Raw genomic sequence first — 21,082 nt, 5'->3', positions numbered from 1 at the left:
CACATTTCATTAGAGTTTTGCTAGAATTACGAAAATTCCTCTTCCTAATGCCTCAATTTTCTTTTTCTTTCACTGGCGCTTTGATCTTAATAAACTCTGGCACCCACATACATAGGATAGTACCAGATGTTGCGTGCATGTATGCACACACACACCTGTGGGTTCACATCTCGGCTGTATCACACACTGGGTTTGTGAATGTGCTTTCGGAGCCTCAGTTTCCTCTCCTGAAAAATTGGGGATATGATGGTGCCCTCCTCATGGGCTGTTCAGGGTTAAATGGGATCTTGTTTCTAAAGAGCTTTGTGTAGCGGCTGGCACCGTGTTAGCTTGCAATAAATGGTGGCTATTATGTGCATAGAAAAAAAAGACTACATGAAAATGTTGGCAGCATTTATCTCTAGTGGGTGGGACAATGGTTACAATGAACATCTATTACTTTTGTAATCAGAGAAAAAGAACAATAAATGTTATTATTAATTTAAAAATCTGGCTTTGGCTTTGGCAGAAGGAACCTGCCGTTAATGTCAATGTACGAGCCAGGAAGGGAGACAGGGCCCCCGGTTGCACCAGGACTGCAAAGACAGACACCACCCGCCTCCAGTCAAAGAACAGGGACTGTGATAAAGGGAGAGACTCAGTCTGGCACCTAGAGAAACTTCACCCTCATCCATCCTTGCCGCGCCCTGACCACTGCTGTCTGGAGAGGCAGGCAAGGGGACTTGGAGAAAGTAACTCACAATGTATGGCCGCCTGTCCCATGGAGGGGGTGCCCCAGGGTTCTTAGCTGGAAATCTCTAACTCCACGGAACCACCCCAGGAGAGTGACATCTATTCTCCACTGGGCCTTCACTCAGCATCTGTCTCAGCTAGAAAACAAAACACACACTAGCCCAGGTCCAGCAGGAGCACTGTGAGTGTCCTAGTCTGGCATCCAGAACAATCCGGGCCCAGAACCAGGCTCTGTGTCCGGTTGAGATTCTTGACTGCCAGCCCGTGTGCCTGGGCAGCAGCAGGAAAGAACCCTCCTGGAGCTGCACGCCCCTCCAGTCCCCTTCTTGCTCCTCCTGGGCCATCCCCTGACCGGCAAGGAGCAGCAGAGTGCCCACGCTGCTCGGATTGTCTGTGGAACCGTCCGCTGTGCTGGGCCGGCTGCTGAGCTGCTTTCTTTCTCCTCCTTCCGCACCCCGGAGCGGGGTTACTGCTGCAGCCTCCGGAGGAAAATGCCACCTCTGTTTGGGAGACAAAGAACAGAGTGGCTCCTTGGGTCAGCTGCCTCTCCTCGGCTGGCCGGCTCCTGGCCTCCCCCAGGCCTCTTCGGAGGCCTCCTAGGAGGAGGGCCTCTGGGTCCACACCAGGAGCCACCGCAGCTCCCGAGCTGCTCCGCTCTGAATGGGTTTTCGCTGGAGCTTAAAGGAATATTTTACCTTAAAAAAATCTCCGGTAGCTTGCCTCCTCTGGGAGATGTTAATTTTTCTGGTGGGGGCGGTGGGGGTGGCGGGTGGCGCAGTGGCTGGGGAGGCAGCCCGGCCTATGCATTCCTACCAGAGCTAGTGAGAGAGTGTGTGTGACCATGTATAAAAGTGCATGTGCGTGTGCCCCGGAGCATGTAAGAGCATGTGTGAAAGTGTATCCTAGGGTTTAAAAGAACGTGTCTACTAGAATGTGAGCGAATGTGTGCTAGAGCATGTGAGAGAACACAGGGGTGAGCGTGTGGAAGTACTTGTGTGAAAACATGAGCACTGTCCAATAACGCGAGTGCAGGTGTAAAGTGTGTGGGAACATGTGAAAGTGCACACACATACTATCTGGAGTGTGTAAGAGCGTGAGTGCTAGAATGTGAAGAAAACACGCGTACTAAAGTTTGTGACTGTGTCAAGGACAGCCAGGGAGCACACGTGAGAAGTGTCTGTGCGTCCTAACCAGAGCGTGTTAAAGTTTTGTTCTAGGGTCTGAGGATGTGCCTATGAGAGTGTCAGTGCAAAAGCACATATGAACGAACTAATGTAGGAAGCGTGTGAGAACTGTGAATGCGTCGTGTGTACTAAGTAGAGCCTGTGTGCAAACAGAGATGTGAGAACATATGTGCACCAGTGCGTGCGAGCCACAAGCACGCATGCCGGCGCGTGTGCCCAGCAGGTGAGCGCTCACGTGCGCACTAGCGCGCGGGGCGGGGGCGAGAGCCGGCGGGAGGGGCCGGGAGGGGCGGGGCCGCGGGAGGGGCGGTGGGGCGGGCGGCCCCCGGGGGAGGGGCGGGAGCGCGTGCCGGAGCATGTGCGGGAGTGCGCGCGCGCCCCGTCGCCCCCCGCCGCGGTCGGAGCCGGTTGCCATGGGAACGCGCCGCGGCCCGAGTTAATCATTTCCTGGGGAAAGTGTGCGGGAGGGGCCGGAGCGGGGCGGGCGGAGCAGGCGGCGGCGTGGAGCTGCCTCCCGCCGGCGGGCCGGGCCGGGCCGAGCCCCGGGCGCTGCGGCGACGCCGGGATCCTGCCTCTGCCAGGCCGGTGAGTCGGGGGCCCGGGCGGGCTGGAGGCGGGCTGGGCGCGCGGGGGCCGCCCGGGCTGTTGTTCGGGGTGCCGCGTCCGGGCCCGCCCTGCTCGCGGGACCCCCTGTCCGGTCCCGCCGTGGAGCGCGGGGAGGGCGCGGCCGGGAGACCCAGCCCTGCGCCGACCCCCGCACCGTCCAGCCGAAGCCGAGGACCTTGCCCGGAGCAGGGCATGGGGGCGGCACGTCCCCTGCGATCAGAGCAGCCTCGGGACCCCCCTTCCGATTTCTTTGGCCCGGGAGAGCCAGACCCTGCCGGGGACCCTCGTGCCTGTCGGCCCCGCGCCCTCCCCGGGCGGAAGGCCCCGCACCCGCAGGGCTCCCTGGAAGGCTGCAGTCCGGGCCCTCCCACCACGTCCGTGCCCTGGGCCGTTCGCTTTCCCCCTCGCGGGGCCGGGGGTGGGCGGGCCAGCCCGCGGTGAGGAAAGAGGGCCTGGGCCGCTGTCCTCCTGGACAGTGGGGGATGGAGCCCTTGACAGCGGCAGCCTGGGGGGTCCCAGCCGGGAGGGCGAGCCAGAAGCTACCTCCTTCAACCCCCTGTTGTGAGTTGGAGCAGAACTCTGGCGCAGTGAAGGGCCTGGTTCTGGGAGATTTTAAAGAGGAAGCTGCATTTAAATTCTCAAGTACCGTTTGCAGCCTTCCCCACCCCCCAACGCATCTGTCTCAAGGTTGGGGGTGGTGGCCACCCCTGGACTTTGACCTTCCCTGGCTATCCCTCCGCCTGAGGCTGTGTGAGCACCTATCTTTGCCCCGGTGGCGTAGTCCCCATGCCCTTGATAAAGTAGCTGTCTCCTTGGCCAGGGAGAGTCATTTGCAAGGAATGCAGTGTCAGAATGGGGCCCTGTATTTGCAGTGACTTTAGGGATGAAGGGTGGTGAGTTCTGCTGTCCTTTTGGACGCTAGGGAGCAGAGACTTTGAAATCTGGGTTGCCCGGGAAAACCCAGGATGTGTAACTGTGCGCAGGGGAGGTCCCAATCCCTGTCCAACCTCCCTGACCTTCTGCCCATCTCCGGGAGAATAAGCCCTCCCCAGCAGGGTCTCTGGGCAGTGGTCAGGTCTGTCCCCTAATCATTGCAATATCCCTGGTCTGGGGGCAGGAGGGCTGCAGCTCAAGGGCCTGGCCTCAACTGGGAGAGGCAGATGCCCCTCTCCCACACCTGGCCCCTCTGCATTCCCCCACCACTGGAGGGGGGGTCACTGAAAAATAAAATGTTTGAGTTCTTTATGCATACCATTATTGTTCTGAACACTTTCTACATGCGTTGTCTAATCTTTACCCCAACCCTATAAGGTGGGGTTCCCCCATTTTTCAGATGGAGATAATGAGGCACAGAGAGGCAAAGTAATTCTCCTAGGGTCACATATCTAGTAGGTGGCACAGCCGGCTTCTGAACCAGCTCTTGATCATAGCCACTGCACTGTTATCACCCGTCACCCCACCCCATGACCTTGGTAGGTAGAGTCTTCAGCCTTGGGCCTTGCTACTTTTCCCCTTCACACCCCTCCGGCTGCTAAATTCAGCAGCCTTTTCCTCTTCAGGATCTTGCACACACCCTTCCTCTTTCTTCCTGATGTCTTCCTGGCTGCCTCCCCGACTTCCCTTCCTGAAAGCCACAGCAACATTGTCTGCTCCCATCCCTGCCCCTCAGACTTCGATGACGTCCTTAGAAATCTTCCCCCTCAACTGTGGATCCGGCCTTCAGCGCCCTGTGCCATCTCCCCTGTGCCTTCTCACCTCCCCAGCAGCTCGGCATGCAGGTGGAGCCTGTCTCTCTCCTCACCCTTTGGGCAGCTGGTCCTCGGGGTTGATTGTGTGGCCAGCTCTGTGCCAAGCAGCCTGGAGAAGAGGGAGTCTGGCCGCTCCCCCGGGTTCTTTCCACTCCGCACTGGTCCACCTCCAGTTCCTCAGTGGAGCCGGCCCACATATTTGGATTTGCCCCCGCCCTGTCCTTTGGGTTGCAGTCCTGCCCATGTCCCAGTGAGACTAACCCCAGGAGACGCAAGGAAGGCAGAGACCGCGACTCCCGAGCCAAGAGCCTGGCATTCTTCCAGGACTGTGGTGACCAGCTCTTGGGGCCACCTGTCCCTGTACTCTTACTTCTTTTGCCTCTCGATGTTTCAGTCATTCCTGCCGCTCTGTCGACCCAGCATGCTCCAATCTCTCCTGTTCTGAATACCACATGCTCTTGATTCATCCTCTCCTTCCCATCCTAGCCAAACTCCCCCAAAGAGAAGGAAGTGGCTGCTTCCTCTAGGCCCCGTCCGCCCCGTGGGCTCTCCCAGGTCTGCCCTCTGCCCTGCTGCACTGATTTTCCCCGTTCAAGAGCCCCCAGGGGCTGGCTTCCGGTTCAACCTCTCTGTGGCGTCGTTCTCTGGGGATTGACCATCCTCTGCTTCCCGCTCACTCTCCAGTCGCCTCTGAGGGCTCTGTGCCTGCCTGCTGCTCCCACCACCTCTCTGACCTTCCTTCCCCGGCTGCCGTCCCCCCCCAGAGCCAGCTGTCCTCCCTGCTTGCCTCTCATCTTGCACGACCTTTGGTGACCACATCCTCACCTGTGGCATCAGTGACCTTTAGCCTCCCAGCTCTTGCTCCCTCTTCCAAGCTTCGGTCCGAGGTTTTGTGTGTGTTCAGTGCCATCGCTGGGTGTTTGGGGTGGCTGTAGCCGCAGCTCTGGGCTTGTGCTGCGGGGCTGCAAAGAGGAACGTGCTGTGGGCGCTGCCCTCAGGAGCCGTAGAGCGTCAGGGCAGGTGGACACCGTTCAAACACACATCTGTACTGCCCCGTGGCAAGTGGTCAGTGCAGGGAAGTTTGGGGAAAGAGGTCTACAGCCCAGGTGGTGCCATTAGGAAGCCCCTCCGGGGCCTCCCACTCCATTTTAAAACCCAAAGCACACTCAACGTTGCCTTTCTGAGCTGACTTCACTTCTTCTGTAAATGGTGTCCGTTTGTCCCAGTCTGGGACTGTAGCGTGGTCACCTTAAATGCCCTCGAGGCTGCTTTGCACACATCCGGTGCTCAATAAAGACTTGTGCAATGAACGCCTGAAGCCTGCTCTGTTCATTTGCTCAGTTCATAAGGGACCTGAGGGGCTTTCCATCCCGGATCCGTGCTCCCCACCCCCACCTCCATTCTCCCACAGCTCCTGGTGCCTCCCCTGCATCCTGTTCTGATTGTGAAGGTCTGTTGAAATGTTTATCTTGCTCCTGACCCGGAGCTCTGGGGCCACGTCTCTCCTGATCAAAGAAGACCCGTGGCAGATGCCTCGCACACAGCGGGCACTCAATAAATAATTATTAAATGAAAAATGAATGAATCTTTGTATCTCAGTACCTAGCGTGGTGCCTGCCACGTCGTAGGCACAGAGCGAAGGCTGGCTGAATACATGAATGAGCTGACTTTAGGAGAATTTGCTATGTATAAACCTAACTTGTCGTTGGCCGCAGTCTGGGCCCCTCCTGAGCCCCTCCTCAGGGAGATGTTTCTATCAGAGCATCAGCTGCCTGGCTGACAGGCCTGGGGCAGAGGAGCCTGAGCACAAGGGTTAACTTCCTTGGCTGAGTGCAGTCGGAAAATAAGACGAAGTAGAGAAAAAGGATCAGATTTACAGAGATGCTGTTGACTGGTGCCTCCTCCACGTGGGGCTGTGACGGGGCGTGTCTTCACGCTGCCAGGCTCAGAGTGGACGGGCTGCCATGTGGGGTCTCCACAGTGTGCTGCAGACACACCTGACGGGGCCCCCTGCCCACCTCTGAGCCTCCCCACTCGGGAACAAGCACGCCAAAATGGTGACAGGCCCTGTTTCTTCCCTGAGCCCTGGGGGTCCTTGGGGGACATTGGATTGGGGGCAGACCTTCCAGATGGCTGGCTCCCATCTGCATGGCCCGGGGTCTTCAATCTCGTCTCCCCCTGTTCTTTCTGCAGGCTGCCGGGGCCCCGGAGGAGACTGCTGAGCCCCGGGCCATGGTCCCTTCTCGCAGGACGTGGAACCTGGGAGCCACGCCCTCGCTGCTCGGCCTGTGGAGAGTGGGCCGGGCCGGGGAGCCCCAGCCGGCAATGGCTCGCCCCGCCCCAGCCAGCCCGGCTGCCCGCCCTTTCCCACACACCGGCCCGGGGAGGTTGAGAACTGGTGAGTCCGCATTTTTAAAATGCCTCTTTATTTCCTTTCCTTCCTCCAGATACCAGAGATGAGACTGGGCTTTCTCGCAAGTTCCTAGGCTCAGTCAGAGCTGTCAGGTAATTACAGGGTCGCGGGCAGCCCGCGAGGCGGGCGTGGATCAGGGTGTCAGGCTGGCTGGGCGCTGCTGCCCTGCGCCGTCGGTACCGAGAGAGGCCGTGGACGCCGGGTTAAACTTTAACGCGGTCCCTAGAGCAGAGGGAGAAGCCGCAGTTGACCACGCGCTCCCGGCCCTGCTGGATCTGGAGGGGGGAGCCTGCCGTCCTCCATCCTCGGCGGGGAGCTCGTGGTCTCGCCCGGTTCTGCCTGCGGCTGGTAAACAAGGTAGGTGAGGTGTCTGCCCGGCGCCCTGCGCGGCACTGACACTTGATCCAGCAGGCTGGCCCGCGGATAGCGAGAGGAGTGGACTGAGGCTGCCCCGGAGTGTGGCCTGGCTGGGTTTGGGTGTCATGCACTCAGTTTTAGGTGTCCTCCAGGGTGGTCTCTGTAGGGGCCCCGGCGGCAGGTGGGCGGTGAAGGAGTCCCCGAGTCTGGGCCCCGCTGTCCCCTGGGGGAGCTGTCAATACCAGCTCTCCTTTCTGGGTGAGGTCCCCTGGTGCCTCCAGCATCAAGACGTGAGTGGCTCCTCTGATTCTGGGTGGAGGCTGGATTGTCAGGGCTGGGGAGCTGCCCCGTGACTGTCTCCCGAGCTTGGCTTGGGCAGGTGGTCCTGGAAGTGTTGGGGGAGGGGGGTCTTCAGGCAAGATGCCTGAGGGGTTTGCTGTCTGTTGCTCCTGACCTACAGGGAAGGGAGATTAGATTACCAGCCTGTCTGAGCTAGCAGAGTCCCTCTAACCATCAGGTCCAAGTCCCCAGAGGTACAGGATGGGAAACTGAGGCCCAGAGAGGGCACACAGCAAACTCCTATTCAGTTCCCTCTCTCCTACCACATTTGTGACATCAGTGGCAGCCAGAGTGATGCTTCCCAGGGTCTTTCTGCAGGGGACAGTGTGCCTGGGCTGCCTTGGGGGCCTCTGGGAAAAGCCTGGGCTTTGGGGTCAGGTAGCCCCAGTTCTCTGGAAGGGACTGAAGATGGTTTCTGCTCAACAAGGTTGTCCTAAGGATTCTAAATGTAATATGAATGGGTATTGCTGTCCTGGTAAAAAAAAAAAAAAAAAAGAAAACAAGAAGCAAAAAACAAAAAGATGTTGGAAAACTAAAAAAACCCAAAAAACAAAAACACGGAAAAGTGTAAAAAAGAAAATAAAAATCACCTGTAAGCTTGTCACTGCCCATTTTATATAGTTCCTTCCAGTCTTGTGTGTCCAAGACTATAGCCTTTATAGGTCTATTAAATGAGTATTATGAGGACTGTATGACCGTGCAGACTTTTATCCACTTCTAAAATTCAAGACAAAGGTCAAGTGAAATCCTGGGTGTGAGATGCGAAGCACCTGCCCCTGGGTGGAGTGTCAGCCTGCTCTGTGGCCCGGGCCCCCACCCCTTGAGAGGGGTGGGCCAGCACAGGGTGGGTTAGCTGTGGGATTGCAATCCTGGCTCCCTGGGACTGTGGGCATGTCGTTAACCCTTCCAGACCTTGGTTCCTTGCCTGTCAAGTTGGCAGAAAGCTCCCCACTTCTGGGGGTTGTTGTGAGCAGCTGATGTGGTCCTCACAGCCTGCATTTGCGGCCGCTTTCTGGGTGCCTGGCACTGTGTGAGCACTTTCTGTGTGTGACCCCATTTGATCCTCACCACCGGACTGTGAGGTTGGTTCCTCACCCCTGTTTTATTGACAGGGAAACTGAGGCTCGACAAGGGCATTAAGGCCTGGAAAGCACCGGGCCGGGTGCTGGCAGGATGCATCCCAGGGTGCTGGGCTCTGCAGCTTGCCCCTGTGAGGGCGAGCCCCCTCTCCCAGCCACGTCCGACCCCTCAGGCTATGGTGGGGGTGGTGGGGGTGTCGAGGCCATAGTCAGCTCTCTCTCCATCCGGTGAGGGAGGCAGTGTGTCAGAGGCACGAGAGGATGCGCTTTAGCTGGTCCTGCATATGCTTTTGGAGGCCACAGGGACCAGGCCACCCAGCGTGGGGTTGGTCAGAATGAAGGCAGGGCAGAAATTGCCACCTAGAGGCGGCCCAGGTAATTAAGCTGCGGCCGGGGTGCACCTCCTTTGAGGATGAGCGCAGCCCGGTTGGTTGGCTTGCTTCTGCTCTCTGTACAAAGTGCTCGTGAGCAAGTGCCAGTCCCAAAAGCCACTGGAGGAGGGGAGCCCCCCGGCGGGGTCTGGGGCACCTGCCAGAAGAGAATCTTGGGGCGGCTTTGGGTAAGACAGGAGCGCAGGCCCTGCTGTGCCAGGCCCTCCCTGCGCGCAGGGCAGGCGTGTGAGGGCGTGTGGGTCCCTCCTGGCCGCGCCCGGGCCGGCCCGGAGTGCAGAGCCGAGCTCCGCCACAGCCCTGTGGACGGCAGTCTCTGGCCAGGCGTCCAGCGGTCTCACCTGTCTTCTCTGTCCTGGGACAGGGCGTGGAAAAGACACCCCGGCTGGCGGTGACGAGGACTCTGGTGCCCGCAGTGCAGGCCGCCCGGCCCTGGCTCAGTGCCGGGCCCTCAGCGTGGACTGGGCTGGCCCCGGGAGCCCCCACAGGCTCTACCTGACCGTGCAGGTAAGCCCTGGGGCCTTGAGGAACGTGCGGGGTGGGGCCGCATCTGCCCTGGCCCTCAGAGCTTCAGCGGCTGGGGCCCCGACAGCCCCTCCTGGAAAGGAAGCACCCGGGCGAGCTGGGGACCTGCCTCGGGCCCCTGTGCCAGCTCCCTGCAGCACATCCGCCTGGTGTATGGAGCAATTTGCTTTATTAGTTTATCTCAGGAACATCTCACGGCCGAGGAGGGAAGCTTTGCAGACACTCCCCGGCTGAGGGGAAAGTGGGGAACGTGGGGCTTCAACACAGAAGCTTCTGGGGAGGGGGCAGGCTTTTGGGGTAGCTGTTTGTGCCCCCTTGGGCGTGCAAGTCGCTTAAAGTGGGAATTTGAAGTTAGATGCAGGGCTTTGCCAAATCGTGGGTCCTTTTCTCAGCAACTGACTTTCAAAAGACAAACTTTACATAGGTTTGTATATTTGGTTGTAGAAATAATACATAACGATAGCACTAATAGTGGCTACTATGTATTGAACACTGACTTGACACCAGGCCCTGTGCCGTGTATTATATATCTCACATCAGTCCTCATAATCCTCATAAGAATCTCAAGTACCACAGTTACTGTTTTATCTGAGTTTTATGGATGAAGTAATGAAGGCTCAGAAAGGTTAAGTAACTTGCTACTGGTCACACAGCAAGCTGGGATCTGACCCACTAAACATGATGATTTTTATAACAAATGGTGTAAAGAATTCACACAGGGCAGAGACGCAATATCTAGAAACTGAATGCCTCCTATAATCCTGTATCTGAGAAATCCACTACTGAAAGTTTGGGGGTTATCTTTCCTATATAACTGCTTAATTATATTTATGTGACTCATTCTTTATTTTATGTACTGTTCTGTGTCTAGCTCCTTCCCTCAACAGTCACCTTGGTGATTTCTTCCTGCATGTCAATATATGGAGCACCGCTTCATTCTTTTAAACTGCTGCGTAATATTCTACTTCGGGTTTACTGTAAACCATCTCACTAACTGTCTGTGTTATTTCGATTGCAATGAGCACTTAAACAAGTACCTGCGCATTCGTGCAGCTGCAGCTTTGAGCGATTTCAGGACAGCGCAGGCTCTGTGCCTCTTAAATGAAGGCCTTTGTTAACAGATGTTTACACAGTGCTTGCTCTGTGCCGGGTCGGGTGCCCTGCTAGGTGCTGGCACACAGCACAGAGGAGAGAGGAACCTGACAGCCTGGCAGAGGTGCTCCAGTCGTCAGATGATCACCAAGGAGGGAATGCAGTCTGGGCAAGGGTGTCGACGCAGGGGCAGAGGGTGAAGGACCAGGGGTGTCTGGGAGTGTTCCCAGGGTGCCCCCAAGAAAGGTCGTGCATGAGATGGCCCACCTTGAAAGGACGTGTGCCAAAGGGGGGGCGGGTGCGGGTGTGGGAAACACTCGTGCCCTCTGAGCGGGTCCTCCTCATGCAGACGGAAGTCCCTGGCCCAGGCCGCGTGGGGCCCAGGCCCTGATCAGAACAGGGGCCAGTGCTTGATGTTGCTGCAGGCACAATATTGTGCTTCCGGGTTTTCTCGGCCCTTCTCATGCAGTTCGTCTGAAATGGAACCAAATGGTCCTCCATTGATCTGTAAGGTCTGCGAGAAAAGCAGGTCTGGTGTGGGAACAGTTAAGGAAACCGGAGAACCCGTTTTTTTCTCTGACTCGAGCCATTGGTGGTTAAATCGGGAGGTGGTCAGAAACTGGCTGCCTCGAGTTGGGCGGTGGCTCTGTTCTTGAATCTTGATTATGGGCTGTTGGGCTGTGGTTGCGGCCGAGTCCTGGGGTCAGCAGATCTGCTGAGGATCTCTGAGAAACTCCCTCCAGCGACCGTCTCCGTGACCCTGTGCTTCTGGGTCCCGGGAAGCTCCATTATATTTATGGTGCTTCGAGCTTGGGGATGTGAGACCAAAGGAGGGACACGGGCACAGTGAGGTGCCCCCCCCCCCCCCCCCCCACAGCGTCTCAAGCTGTTAAAACCGGAGATGCTCCCTCTGGAGACTCTGCAGGAATTTCCCACCCCCCGGGGCTGTCTGCCCTTCCTGTGGCCTGGCCAACAGGCCAGAAATAGTATAACCTTCGCTCTGGTCGGCAAATGGAAGCTTCCAGCTGTTGCCATTGTCGCCGTCTCTGACAAGCCTGCTCGTGATGGAGCGGCAGTTGGTCAAAGGGTGGGGACCAATAAAGTCGGCAGAATTCTCCTAAATGCGAGAGGTGTGCTTCTCAAGTAAAAGGTGGGGTCGAGAGGGAGTGGGTTGTGGACTAACCAGCCGGCTGAGGTAGCTTTTCGAGTCTTTTCAATTCCCTTTACTGGCTTTTGGATGATAAAAGTAAAAGATTTGAAGATTTCAGAAATAATGTAACGCTGTTGGCTGCCTGACGTCAGGTTCTTCCTGTGCACCAGACGCTTTGGGGCCTTGGCCTAAGTCATCGCAGTTACTCTTTGCACCAGCTCCGTGCGACGGCTGGTCGTTCTGTTTGAAGACTCCAAAAGCGGAGTTTCAGGGAGGGGTAGTCACTTGCCCACAGTCACACAGCTCACAAGAGGCAGCTTCCCACCCAGGCCTTTCCGACTCTAGACTCGAGCGTTGTTTGGCAGTCCTGGGTTAGTGCTGTCTGGCAGTGGGAGCAGCTGACATCATGGGGGGCTGCCCTGAGATCGCCGTGGTCCTGATGCCACTGGACGGGCCTGTGATAGTGGGGTTGTGGACCCGATGCTAGTGGGCCACTGCGCTGGTGACTCATCCCCCACTGAGCCCTTGGGGACGAACAGTGAGCATCACCTGGGATTTCTAAGTGCCTAAGAACCTTCTTCGCTGGTGCAGAGAGCCGGCTGCCAACCGGTCCAGGAGAATGTGCGGTCTTGCCATGGGATGTGGGCACATTTTCTTCCAGACTTCGGGCCTCCTTGTCCCCACCCACCCACACAGTGAGGGATGGACCCGCGGGGCCTGGGGTCCTCGCCAGCTCCAGGAGTGCACCATCCTCAGGCTCGAGGGGGTTCCCCTCCCCACTGCAGCCCCCTTCATGTGAGGATTCTGGTTGTGTCTTGGCAGCAGGCCCTGCAGGACAAGGGGTGCAAGAGCAAGAGTCAGGGGACGAAAGAAGAGACGCTCCTGAAGAGGCAGGCGCCGGGCCCCAGGCGGGACCGCGAGGCCCCGGAAGCTGGCGGCACCATGAATGTAGAGAAAACAGGTAAAGGAGGTCCGCCCACCGACCTGGATCAGCCCTGGCTGAAGCCGGAGGGGAGGCTCTTGTGGCATCTGAGCTGTCCCCACACACTGTCCTCCTCATCTGGAGATGGTCCTGCCAAACCCTGGCTGGTCAACATGGAACTCAGGGACCCCAGCCTGCCTTTCCCTGCTCCAGGGACACCCTCCTCCTAATGCCACCAGAGACCCTACTGGTGATAAGAGGCTTTGGCCAGCATGGGCTGGCGTTGGATTTCCCTGCTTTTTGTCTTTTCCCCAATGCCTGTCAAAAGCAGGGCTAGGAGGCAGCCTCAAAGACGCCAGTGCCTGCAGATAGAGGCCTGGCCCCTTGCATCCCTGGGTCCACTGGGGACCCAGAGGCCCTAGGACTGGGCTCACTCTGCTGACTCAAGGCCGGGAAAGGGGAGCTGGTGGCTCCACTCTTTTCTGACAAGGCTGACTGATTCTAGAAGATTCTACGGGTCCTTTTTGTGGGGTTTCCCAGTAGGAGTCCTGAGCCCCGTGGTCATTGGGAAAGGACATCCTCAAGGGAAGGGCAAGAATGTGTGGAGAAGAAGGAGTCGGTCATTCTCGTTTTCCTCCTCCTGTCACCAGAGCTTGCTGTGCGGCAGGAGGAACTGCTCCTTCCCTGAGGTAGGGCCAGAGCCACGTGGGGGTCTGGCCCACGTGTGGGTGGATGGGCCTTGGGAACGGGGCATCGTCCAGCCAGCCAGTCAGGCTCTCCTGATTTGCCAGAGGAGAAAGGCCAGCTCCAGTCAGGAGTGAGGACTGGCCCTTGTCCCTGGGCCGGGCCTCCGTCTCCCTGAGCTGAGAGCTTGCGAGGGGCGGCCCCGGCAGGGTCTCCGGGGCACTCTCTCTTGAAAACTTGCCCTGAAAACTGACCTCCCGAGAGGGTGCAGCCTCCTTGGTGCAAGGGCCCTTGAGTCCCTGGCCCCCAGCTGCCTCTTTGACCTCCCCTCCCACCCCTCCCTCCTCCTCTGCCCTCCCTTAGTGTTTTCAAGGCCCTTTCTCCCCCAGCAAGCTCTCTCCAGCCCCCTGTCAGCGGCCCTGGCATGTGGACACTGTGCTGACACCAGGGTGAACCCACTGAGCCTGGGCTCTGTGGTGCCTCAGAAACTTCTGTGATCTGAGCAGGGTCCTAGACAAGAAGGGCTCGTCTGCATCCTGTGGGTAACTCGCGCATACCTGTGCATCCCTCACGGGTTCCAGGCTCCTTTCCCAAGACTGCTTCTTGGGGCAGGGACTGTTGTCCCCATTTCACAAAGGAAGACCCTGAGGCCCCTCCCACACGTCTCTCACGTGGAGAACCAGCTCTTGGACCTGGAGTCCAGGGTGCTCCCTGCCGCCCCACAGCAGTCCGCAGAGGGCTGAGGGCCGTGCTGGTCACATGCTGCTCGTGGCAGCCCCGTGTGCAGGTCTGGAAGCATCCGTCTGACCTCACTCTCTAGAAGAGAGCAGAAGCTTACCCAGCTGTGTGTGACATGCACTCTGTGTCACGCGCGGGCCCTGCGGCCAGGGCCACTAGCCAACCAGTGAGTGCTGCGGTCCAGCTCTCTAGAGGGACGTGAGTGGGAGCCGTCCCGCAGGGTTGGAAGGAGGGAGAAGCCAGCCTGTGGGTGCTCTGCCTGCTGTCTTTAGAGTGGGAGCAGGGCCTTCTCACTGGCCGCCTGTCCCGGGCACCGTGCTGAAACGGCCGCCAGCCGGGAACCTGCTCCCCCGCATGCCCGGCTCCAGCCAGTCCCAAAGCCAGGCGCCTCTTGGCCTCTCTGCAGTCTCGGGAGCTCACTGCTGCCTCCCTGTGGTCAAAGCTGCCAGCGGCTGTGTGACTTCAGGCGCAGGTGGCTTCCTTCACAGAATCTGGGAACCCCCTAGTCCTGGCCGCATGGGGACCTAGTGTGGGGGAGCCCAGAAGCTCTGGTGTTCCAAGGGAGACAGGAGGCTCACCGCCAACAGATGCTGCTCTCTGTGCTTTGCTTTGGGACACTGTATTCAGCCTCTGAGCGGTCAGGCCAGGACCCCATTTGGGCTGGCCGCCCTTCCACCCTCCCCCCTGCCCCGCTCTCCTTCCTCCTGAGCTCCTCACCAGCTCCCGCTTCAGGGACCGCGGCCATCCTTGGTGCCCTGGAAGCAAGCCAAGACAAGCATCCCTGGCCCCATCAGCAGGTCCCAGGCCTTGATTCTGTGTCTCTGTCCTTCCATTTGTCTGTCTGTCTCTCTCCTGCTCCTGGTGACAGGACAGTGGAAAGCCACGGGCGGAGGAGGACTCAGGCTGAGGCCCCTCTCACCCCGGTATTTATCACTTCCTTGTGCCTGTGCGGTCCCTGTGCTCGGTCCTGCCGAGTGCAGGTGTCTGTCCCAGAGCGGGCCTGTTTGTGTTCCTGCCCACATGCTGCGTCTGCCTCTGTGTCCTGGTCTGTCTGTCCCTTGCACACGCACACCCTCCCCGGGCTCCCTCTCTGTGTGCAGGTGACCACCCTCTGCAGAGGGCAGGGGGCAGGCTGGGGAGCCCCTGCGTCTCTTCTGAACTCTGGAGAGGGTTTTGGGTTTAAGAGAAATCATGTTCCCACAAAAGTAGTCTTTTCCAGGGAGACAGCCCCGGCCTGTCTCTGCTGTTGCCAGAAGGCATGTCTCTCTCAGCTGAGTCCTTGCAGGCTGGCCCTGGAGAGGGTGTGGCCCCTCAGACCTAGAACACGTGCTCTGTGGGGTGTAGTCCTTGACAGTTGCTTTCCTTAGTCCCGATCCCAGAAACTGCCCGCTGAAGTGGCTTCCCTTTCCTGGCAGGCCCCCCGAGGCCCCTGGCTGTAATCCCTGCTGCCCCACCCAGCTGCCGCCTCCTCTCAGCCTGTGTCCCCTCCCCATCCCCGATGGCCCGCCCTCCTGCCGGGCCCCCTCTCCTCCACCAGGACCGCACCTCTGCCACCCGGCTGATCGGCCGCACTTTGCTCATAGGTGGGCGGCTCTTTGGCAGCGGGAGCTGCTCCAGCCTGTCGGGGCCGCCAGGTGCAGCCCCCGTGGTGCACAGGATGGTGGAGGCCATGTCCCAGCTGCGGGAGGAGAAAGTCCAGCTACAGGAGGAGCTGGCGGCCCTGCGGGAAAGGCTGGCCCTCCACGACAGTGACCAGCAAGCTGCATCCACCCAGCTGCAGAACCAGGTACCTGGGGAGGCTGGGACGGGCAGAGGCCACTGCCCACCGTGGAGTAGGTCAGAGGACATTGCCCGGGGCACCTGGAACCCACCAGGCCTCTGCATACTAGACACATGCGGCCTCCTCTCCTTGTTCGGGAGTGCACAAGAGCATGAGATGGCAAGCATCAGAGGCTTGGGCCTCCCTTCCTGGTCATCCTGTGCTCCACTCCTCATGGTGACCAGGGTTCAGGACCTACCTCTTCAGAAGTGACGGGCTGCGGTGTAGATGTGAGCGGAGCAGGAAGGCGCTGGGATGCTTCCTGCCCCGAGGCCCGTGCTGCTTTGTCCCTCCCATCTTCCTCAGTGCCCTGGATGGGGCAGCCCGAGGGAACAGAACTCACTGCAGAGGACACCCAGGGAAAACTGGCGGGACGGAGGGGCTAGTGTGAGTGCCCAGGGAGAAGGGAGCTCCAGACCCCTGGAAGCTGGGAGAGCCGAAGGTTTTTGCTGGCGAGCATCGTCTCCTTCGATGGCTGTCCCGAAGGACATCTGGGGACCCTCGGCCGTGAGCCACACGCCCTTGGGGCTGGCCGCTGGCCCTCCTCTGCGTGCCTGCCTCCTTTACCCTTTTCCCTTCCCCACCTCTTCCTTTCCTGGGGCTCAGCTCCCCATGCCCATGGTTGGTGTCTGTCTCTCGTACCTGTGTCTGACCCTCCCTCTCCCCCAAGGTCCCCACCTTGTCTGCATATCATGCCCACGCTGGGTCCCGTGCCCTGAGGTCTGGGCCGGGGCTCTCTGCGGGAAGCCCTGCTTCAGGCGGGGCCCAGTTCCTTCTCTGTCCCAAGAGCTATGTGCTCTCTCCTCCAAAGAGGTGACCCAGCCACGTGGACCTTCTGCTCCAGGGAACATCACTGAATACCAAGCCATCTTCTCAGTTCCAGGGGGAGCAGATGTTTTCATGCACTTTTTAAATGCAACATTTTTTCCAGCTTCCGGGTGTGTCCTCTTCTCAAGAACCGTCTGTTCTGACCACCCCTTGCTGAGTTGGGTGGATCTCCTCGGGGTGTCCCTAGTGCCCTGTGACCCCATTATTTGCCACCTCTGTGCCCGTCTGCCTGCTGACGGGGGCTCCTCCACATGGGGTGCGACACACCAGCCTTGCATCCCTGTTGCCTCCTGCGGTGCCCGCCCGCCTCCCTCCGTCAGACCTTCGCTGGGGGCCTGTCTATACTAGGCCCTGAGCTCAACCCTGGAGATGCCCAGGTGGACAGGTGCGCCATGGCCCGTGGAGGTCGCAGGCTGGGGGAGGCCGGACATTTGTCACGTGCACCCACGTAAGGCTGGGAGAGGAACAAGGGCTCGGCAGGCTGGCAAACACACAGGGCATGAGGGCTTGGACCAGGGGGCTTTGTCAGGGAGGTAAGACCTGTTGGGGAGGTCAAGGACAGCCTCCCTGAGAAAGTAGCTCTGGAGCTGAGGTCTGGCACGGAGCAGGGGAAGTGCGTTCTGAGCTGAGGGAAGAGTTGTGCAAAGGGACTGTGGCAGGAGGAGCAAGATGAGTGTAAGTGTGGAACCAAGGCTTGTGTAGCTGGAACATGGTGCCAGGCGTTGCCCTGTGGGGCCATGGGGCTGGTCTGAGACCCACCTTGCAGGGGACACACGTCTGGCCCACAGTGACAGCTCATCAGCAGCTCTTCCTTCCCTGACCTTCCCCAGTTAAGGCTGTCCACTTTTCAGAAGAGTTTTTTTTTTTTTTTAAAAGAGCTTTATTGAGATATAATTCACATAACATAAAATTCATCCCTTTAAGGTATACAATTTGATGGTCTTAAAAGTGTATTGAGATGGTGATGCAGCCATCACCGCTATCTAGTTTCAGAGCATTTTCCGAAATTCCCTAAAAAGACCTAGTCTGTTGCTCCCCATCCCCCCTCCCCCAGCGCTGGCAACCGCTAATCTGCCTTCTGTTTGTCTGGATTTGCCTTTTCTGAACATTTCATATAAATGAAGTCATAATAATATGTGGACTTTTGTGACTTTAAACAAGTTTTTAAAAAAATATCTTTTCCCTTTTATTAGCAAAATCTATTACTTTTTAGAGGGAAAGTTGACAGTGAAGCATCCCAGCCTTTCTGGGGTCTTGGAGCCGCAGCCCTCCCCTCCCCTCCCCTCCCCCTCCCAGCCCCCTCCTCCAGCCCCTCCCTCCCCTGGATGGTCTGGAGGGTTCCGGATGCTTCCTGGTCTTTGATCACATCTTAGCCTTGAGCTTGCTGACTGCCAGCTCTTTTCTGGAAATTTCTCAGGGGATGCTTCTGAAGCTCCAGGTCTCTGAGCCGCTCTCTGGAGGGTCCGACCCTGTGGAGCTGGGCCAACTGCGTGGGCCTGGAGCCTAGATCCTGACTTTGGCACTGCTCGTTAGCTGTGTGACCCTGGCCTAGTTAATCACTGCTCTGCGCCTCCATTTCCTCTTCTGTAAACTGGACTCAGTATCGACCCGACGAGATGATCTGGTGTTATTGGCGTCGCTGCCACCAGCGTCGTCGTCCCTGTGAAGGGTTTTGAATTTGGACTCACGTGAGCTGGATTCTGGCCCCGGCTGTGCCACTCGCCAGCTGTGCAGCTGCAGCAGGTCATGTCCTCTCTGAGCCTTCACTTCCCAGTCTCTGAACTGGGGCTAATAGATGTTGCTTTGTGGTTTTTGGGCGGATCAATTGTGAGACTAGGAAAATGGATGGTAAACCGTAAAGTGCCATGCCTTGTGAAGTGTCCCTCCCATGTGCTGCGGCCTCCTGGCAGCCTCGCTGTGGTTCCTAAGAAAAGCTCTGCCTCGTTCTCAGCTTTGCCCAGACTCGCCTCCTGAACGTGGCTGCTTTCCCACGGTGCTCTTCCTGAAAAGGCAGTGTTGCCTAGTGGTTAAGAGCAAGGGCTCTGTGGGGGTCACTGAGACCCCCGAGTTCCACTTGGTGGTCAGGTGACCTTGAACAAGTTGCTTAACTGAGGCTTAATCTCTCGGAACCTCAATTTTTCTTCCTGTAAAATGGGGATAATAGTGGTACCTACCTCACAGGGTTGGGGGTTCAAAGTGATGATCTTAGGAGGCCCCCCTGCCCTGCTGGCAAAGCTGATTCAGTCCGTATGTTACCACCCAAGGGGGCTCGTCTGCTCGCTGCAAGACATGCCAATGGTCAGGAGGGAAGGTGGTGGGAGAGAAAGGACTTTATTACAGCTTGCCAGCAAGAAGGAAGATGGCCCACTCATGTCCGAAAGGGCCATCTCCCAAAGCAAAGACTACAGGCCAGTTATATACATATATAACGGGGGCCAGCCTCCAGGTGGGGGAGGTGGGTGGTCTCTGGGTGGGGCAGACATCTGGTCCCAGTTCCTGAGAGTCCTTTGTTTCACTGGATGTGCCTCAGAGAATGGAGCAACTCCCTACACCCTGATCTTTCAGTTGTCATTGATGATGGTATCAGCATGGGCTTTCTGCCCAGGGGTCATCACATTCCTAAGAAACTCAAAAGAACAAAGTTATCATCTTAGAGCAGCTGGGAGGGGCCGTAAAATCTACAGAGCACGTCTGGGCTAGTCAGTCAGGGGTCATTCAAAGTTACAGTATAGTTTCCTTTCTACAATATGGCTTCTCTTATATCAAGCTTGTGTTGACTGGTATCAAGTGGGGCTGCCGACGACAGTGTTGGAAGCTGGCTTGTGAGGGCTGTGGGAGTCTCTCCAGGCCTCTCCGCGGGTAAGTGTCGGGGGAGATGTGTGTCTTCACGGGGAGCCCGCTGTGCTCCTTGTGGGGAGCACTTAGGCCAAAGGTCCTCAGTCCTTGGGTGTCTGGCTGAACAGGCCGCAGAGGCCACTGGGCTCAGGCTGGCGACTGAGGGAGGCTGTGGCTGGTCCGATGACCCTCCCCAACCTTGGCAACCACAGCCCCAGGCCATGTCCTGGTGGCCTTGAGCCCCCCTCTCCTCTTGAGGATGTCCCTGGAGTGGTGGCCTCTGTGTTCCCAAGACCCCTTCCATGTGATGCACCCCGCCTGCACCCCACCCCTTAGTGCCCCTGCACCTCCAGATAGAACGTGAGAGACTGTCGGACGCCACAGACACAGACCAGGTCTGGCCCTCAAATGTGTCTTTCTTGTTTTCTCTGCTTCCTTTTTTTTTTAACCATTTAAAAAAACTGTGGTAGGGTCCACATAACCTAAAATTGACCATCTTGACCATCTTTAAGTGTACGGGTCAGTGATGTAAGTACATTCGTGTTGTTGTGCAGCCTTCACCAGCATCTGTCTGCGGAAGTCTTTTCATCTCGCAGAGCTCCGTCCCCATTAAACACTAGCTCCCCGGTCCCCTCTCCTCAGGCCCTGGCAACCGCCATTCTACTCTGTCTCGATAGATTTAGTATTCTGGGTGCTTGTATCAGTGGAATCACAGTACTTGTCTTTCTGCGACTGGCTTATTTCACTTAGCATAACGCCCTCCAGGTTCATCCATGTAGTTGCAAATGGCAGAATTTTCTTCTTTTTTAAGGCCAAATAATATTCCATTGTATGGATATACCACATTTTGCTTATCCATTCATCCGTCAGTGAACACTTGGGTTGCTTCATGTTTTCACTATTGTGAATAGTGCTGCTGTGAACATGAGTGTGCAAGTACTCTTTGAGACCCTGCTTTCAATTCCTTTGGGTGTATACCCAGAAGTGGAATTGCTGGATCATATGGTAACTCTATTTAAAATTTTTTTTTTAAAGGTATGCTTTTTGGTGAGGAAGATTGGCCCTTAGCTAACATCTGTTGCCAATCTTCCTCCAGTTTTTTTTTTTTCTCTCCCCAAGGCCCCAGTACACAGTTGTATATCCTAATTGTAGGTCATTCTAGTTCTTCTATGTGGGATGCTGCCACAGCATGGCTTGATGAGCGGTATGTAGGTCCGCACCCAGGATCTGAACTGGCGAACCCTGGGCCGCTGAAGTGGAGCGCACAAACTTAACCACTTGGCCATGGGGCCGGCCCCTATTTAAAATTTTTTGAGGAATCTACCATACTGTTTTCCACAGCAGCTGCACCATTTTGCATTCCCACTAGCAGTGCCCAAAGCTTCCAGTTTCTCCACATCCTCACCAATATTTATTATTTTCTGAGCTTTTTATTTTTTTTAACAATAGCCATCTTAATGGGTATGAAGTGATATTTCATTGTGGTTTTGATTTGCATTTCCCTAATGATTGGTAACAGTGAGCATCTTTTCATGTGCTTATTGGCCACTTGTATGTCTTCTTTGGAGAAATATTTCTATTCAAGTCCTCTGCCAATTTGAATTGGGTTTTTGTTGTTGTGTTTTAGGAGTTCTTTATATCT

At 57.1% G+C, this 21,082-nt stretch overlaps 1 protein-coding gene across 14 annotated transcripts in view; it reads left to right on the top strand.

Moving 5' to 3' along the window:
* Nucleotides 1–21,082, top strand: part of KIFC3 (kinesin family member C3) — a 64,874-nt gene that overhangs the window by 26,665 nt on the left and 17,127 nt on the right. For 2 of the 14 annotated variants that reach the window (XM_014827340.3, XM_014827342.3), the window contains exons 1-5: nucleotides 2,369–2,501; nucleotides 6,464–6,668; nucleotides 9,212–9,354; nucleotides 12,437–12,575; nucleotides 15,542–15,744. In XM_014827340.3, the coding sequence (XP_014682826.1) occupies nucleotides 6,503–6,668; nucleotides 9,212–9,354; nucleotides 12,437–12,575; nucleotides 15,542–15,744 (651 nt within the window). In that variant the 5' untranslated portion in view covers nucleotides 2,369–2,501; nucleotides 6,464–6,502. Of the gene's footprint in view, nucleotides 1–2,368; nucleotides 2,502–6,463; nucleotides 7,041–9,211; nucleotides 9,355–12,436; nucleotides 12,576–15,541; nucleotides 15,745–21,082 lie in introns of those variants that run through there. The other 12 variants (XM_070500415.1, XM_070500417.1, XM_014827343.3 and 9 more) reach the window with 9 other exon arrangements.

This window comes from Equus asinus, chromosome 28 (genome assembly GCF_041296235.1).
Source record: "Equus asinus isolate D_3611 breed Donkey chromosome 28, EquAss-T2T_v2, whole genome shotgun sequence".
Classification (NCBI taxonomy): Eukaryota; Metazoa; Chordata; class Mammalia; order Perissodactyla; family Equidae; genus Equus; species Equus asinus.
Note: the sequence above shows the minus strand (reverse complement) of the source record. Positions and strands in the feature narration are given on the sequence as shown.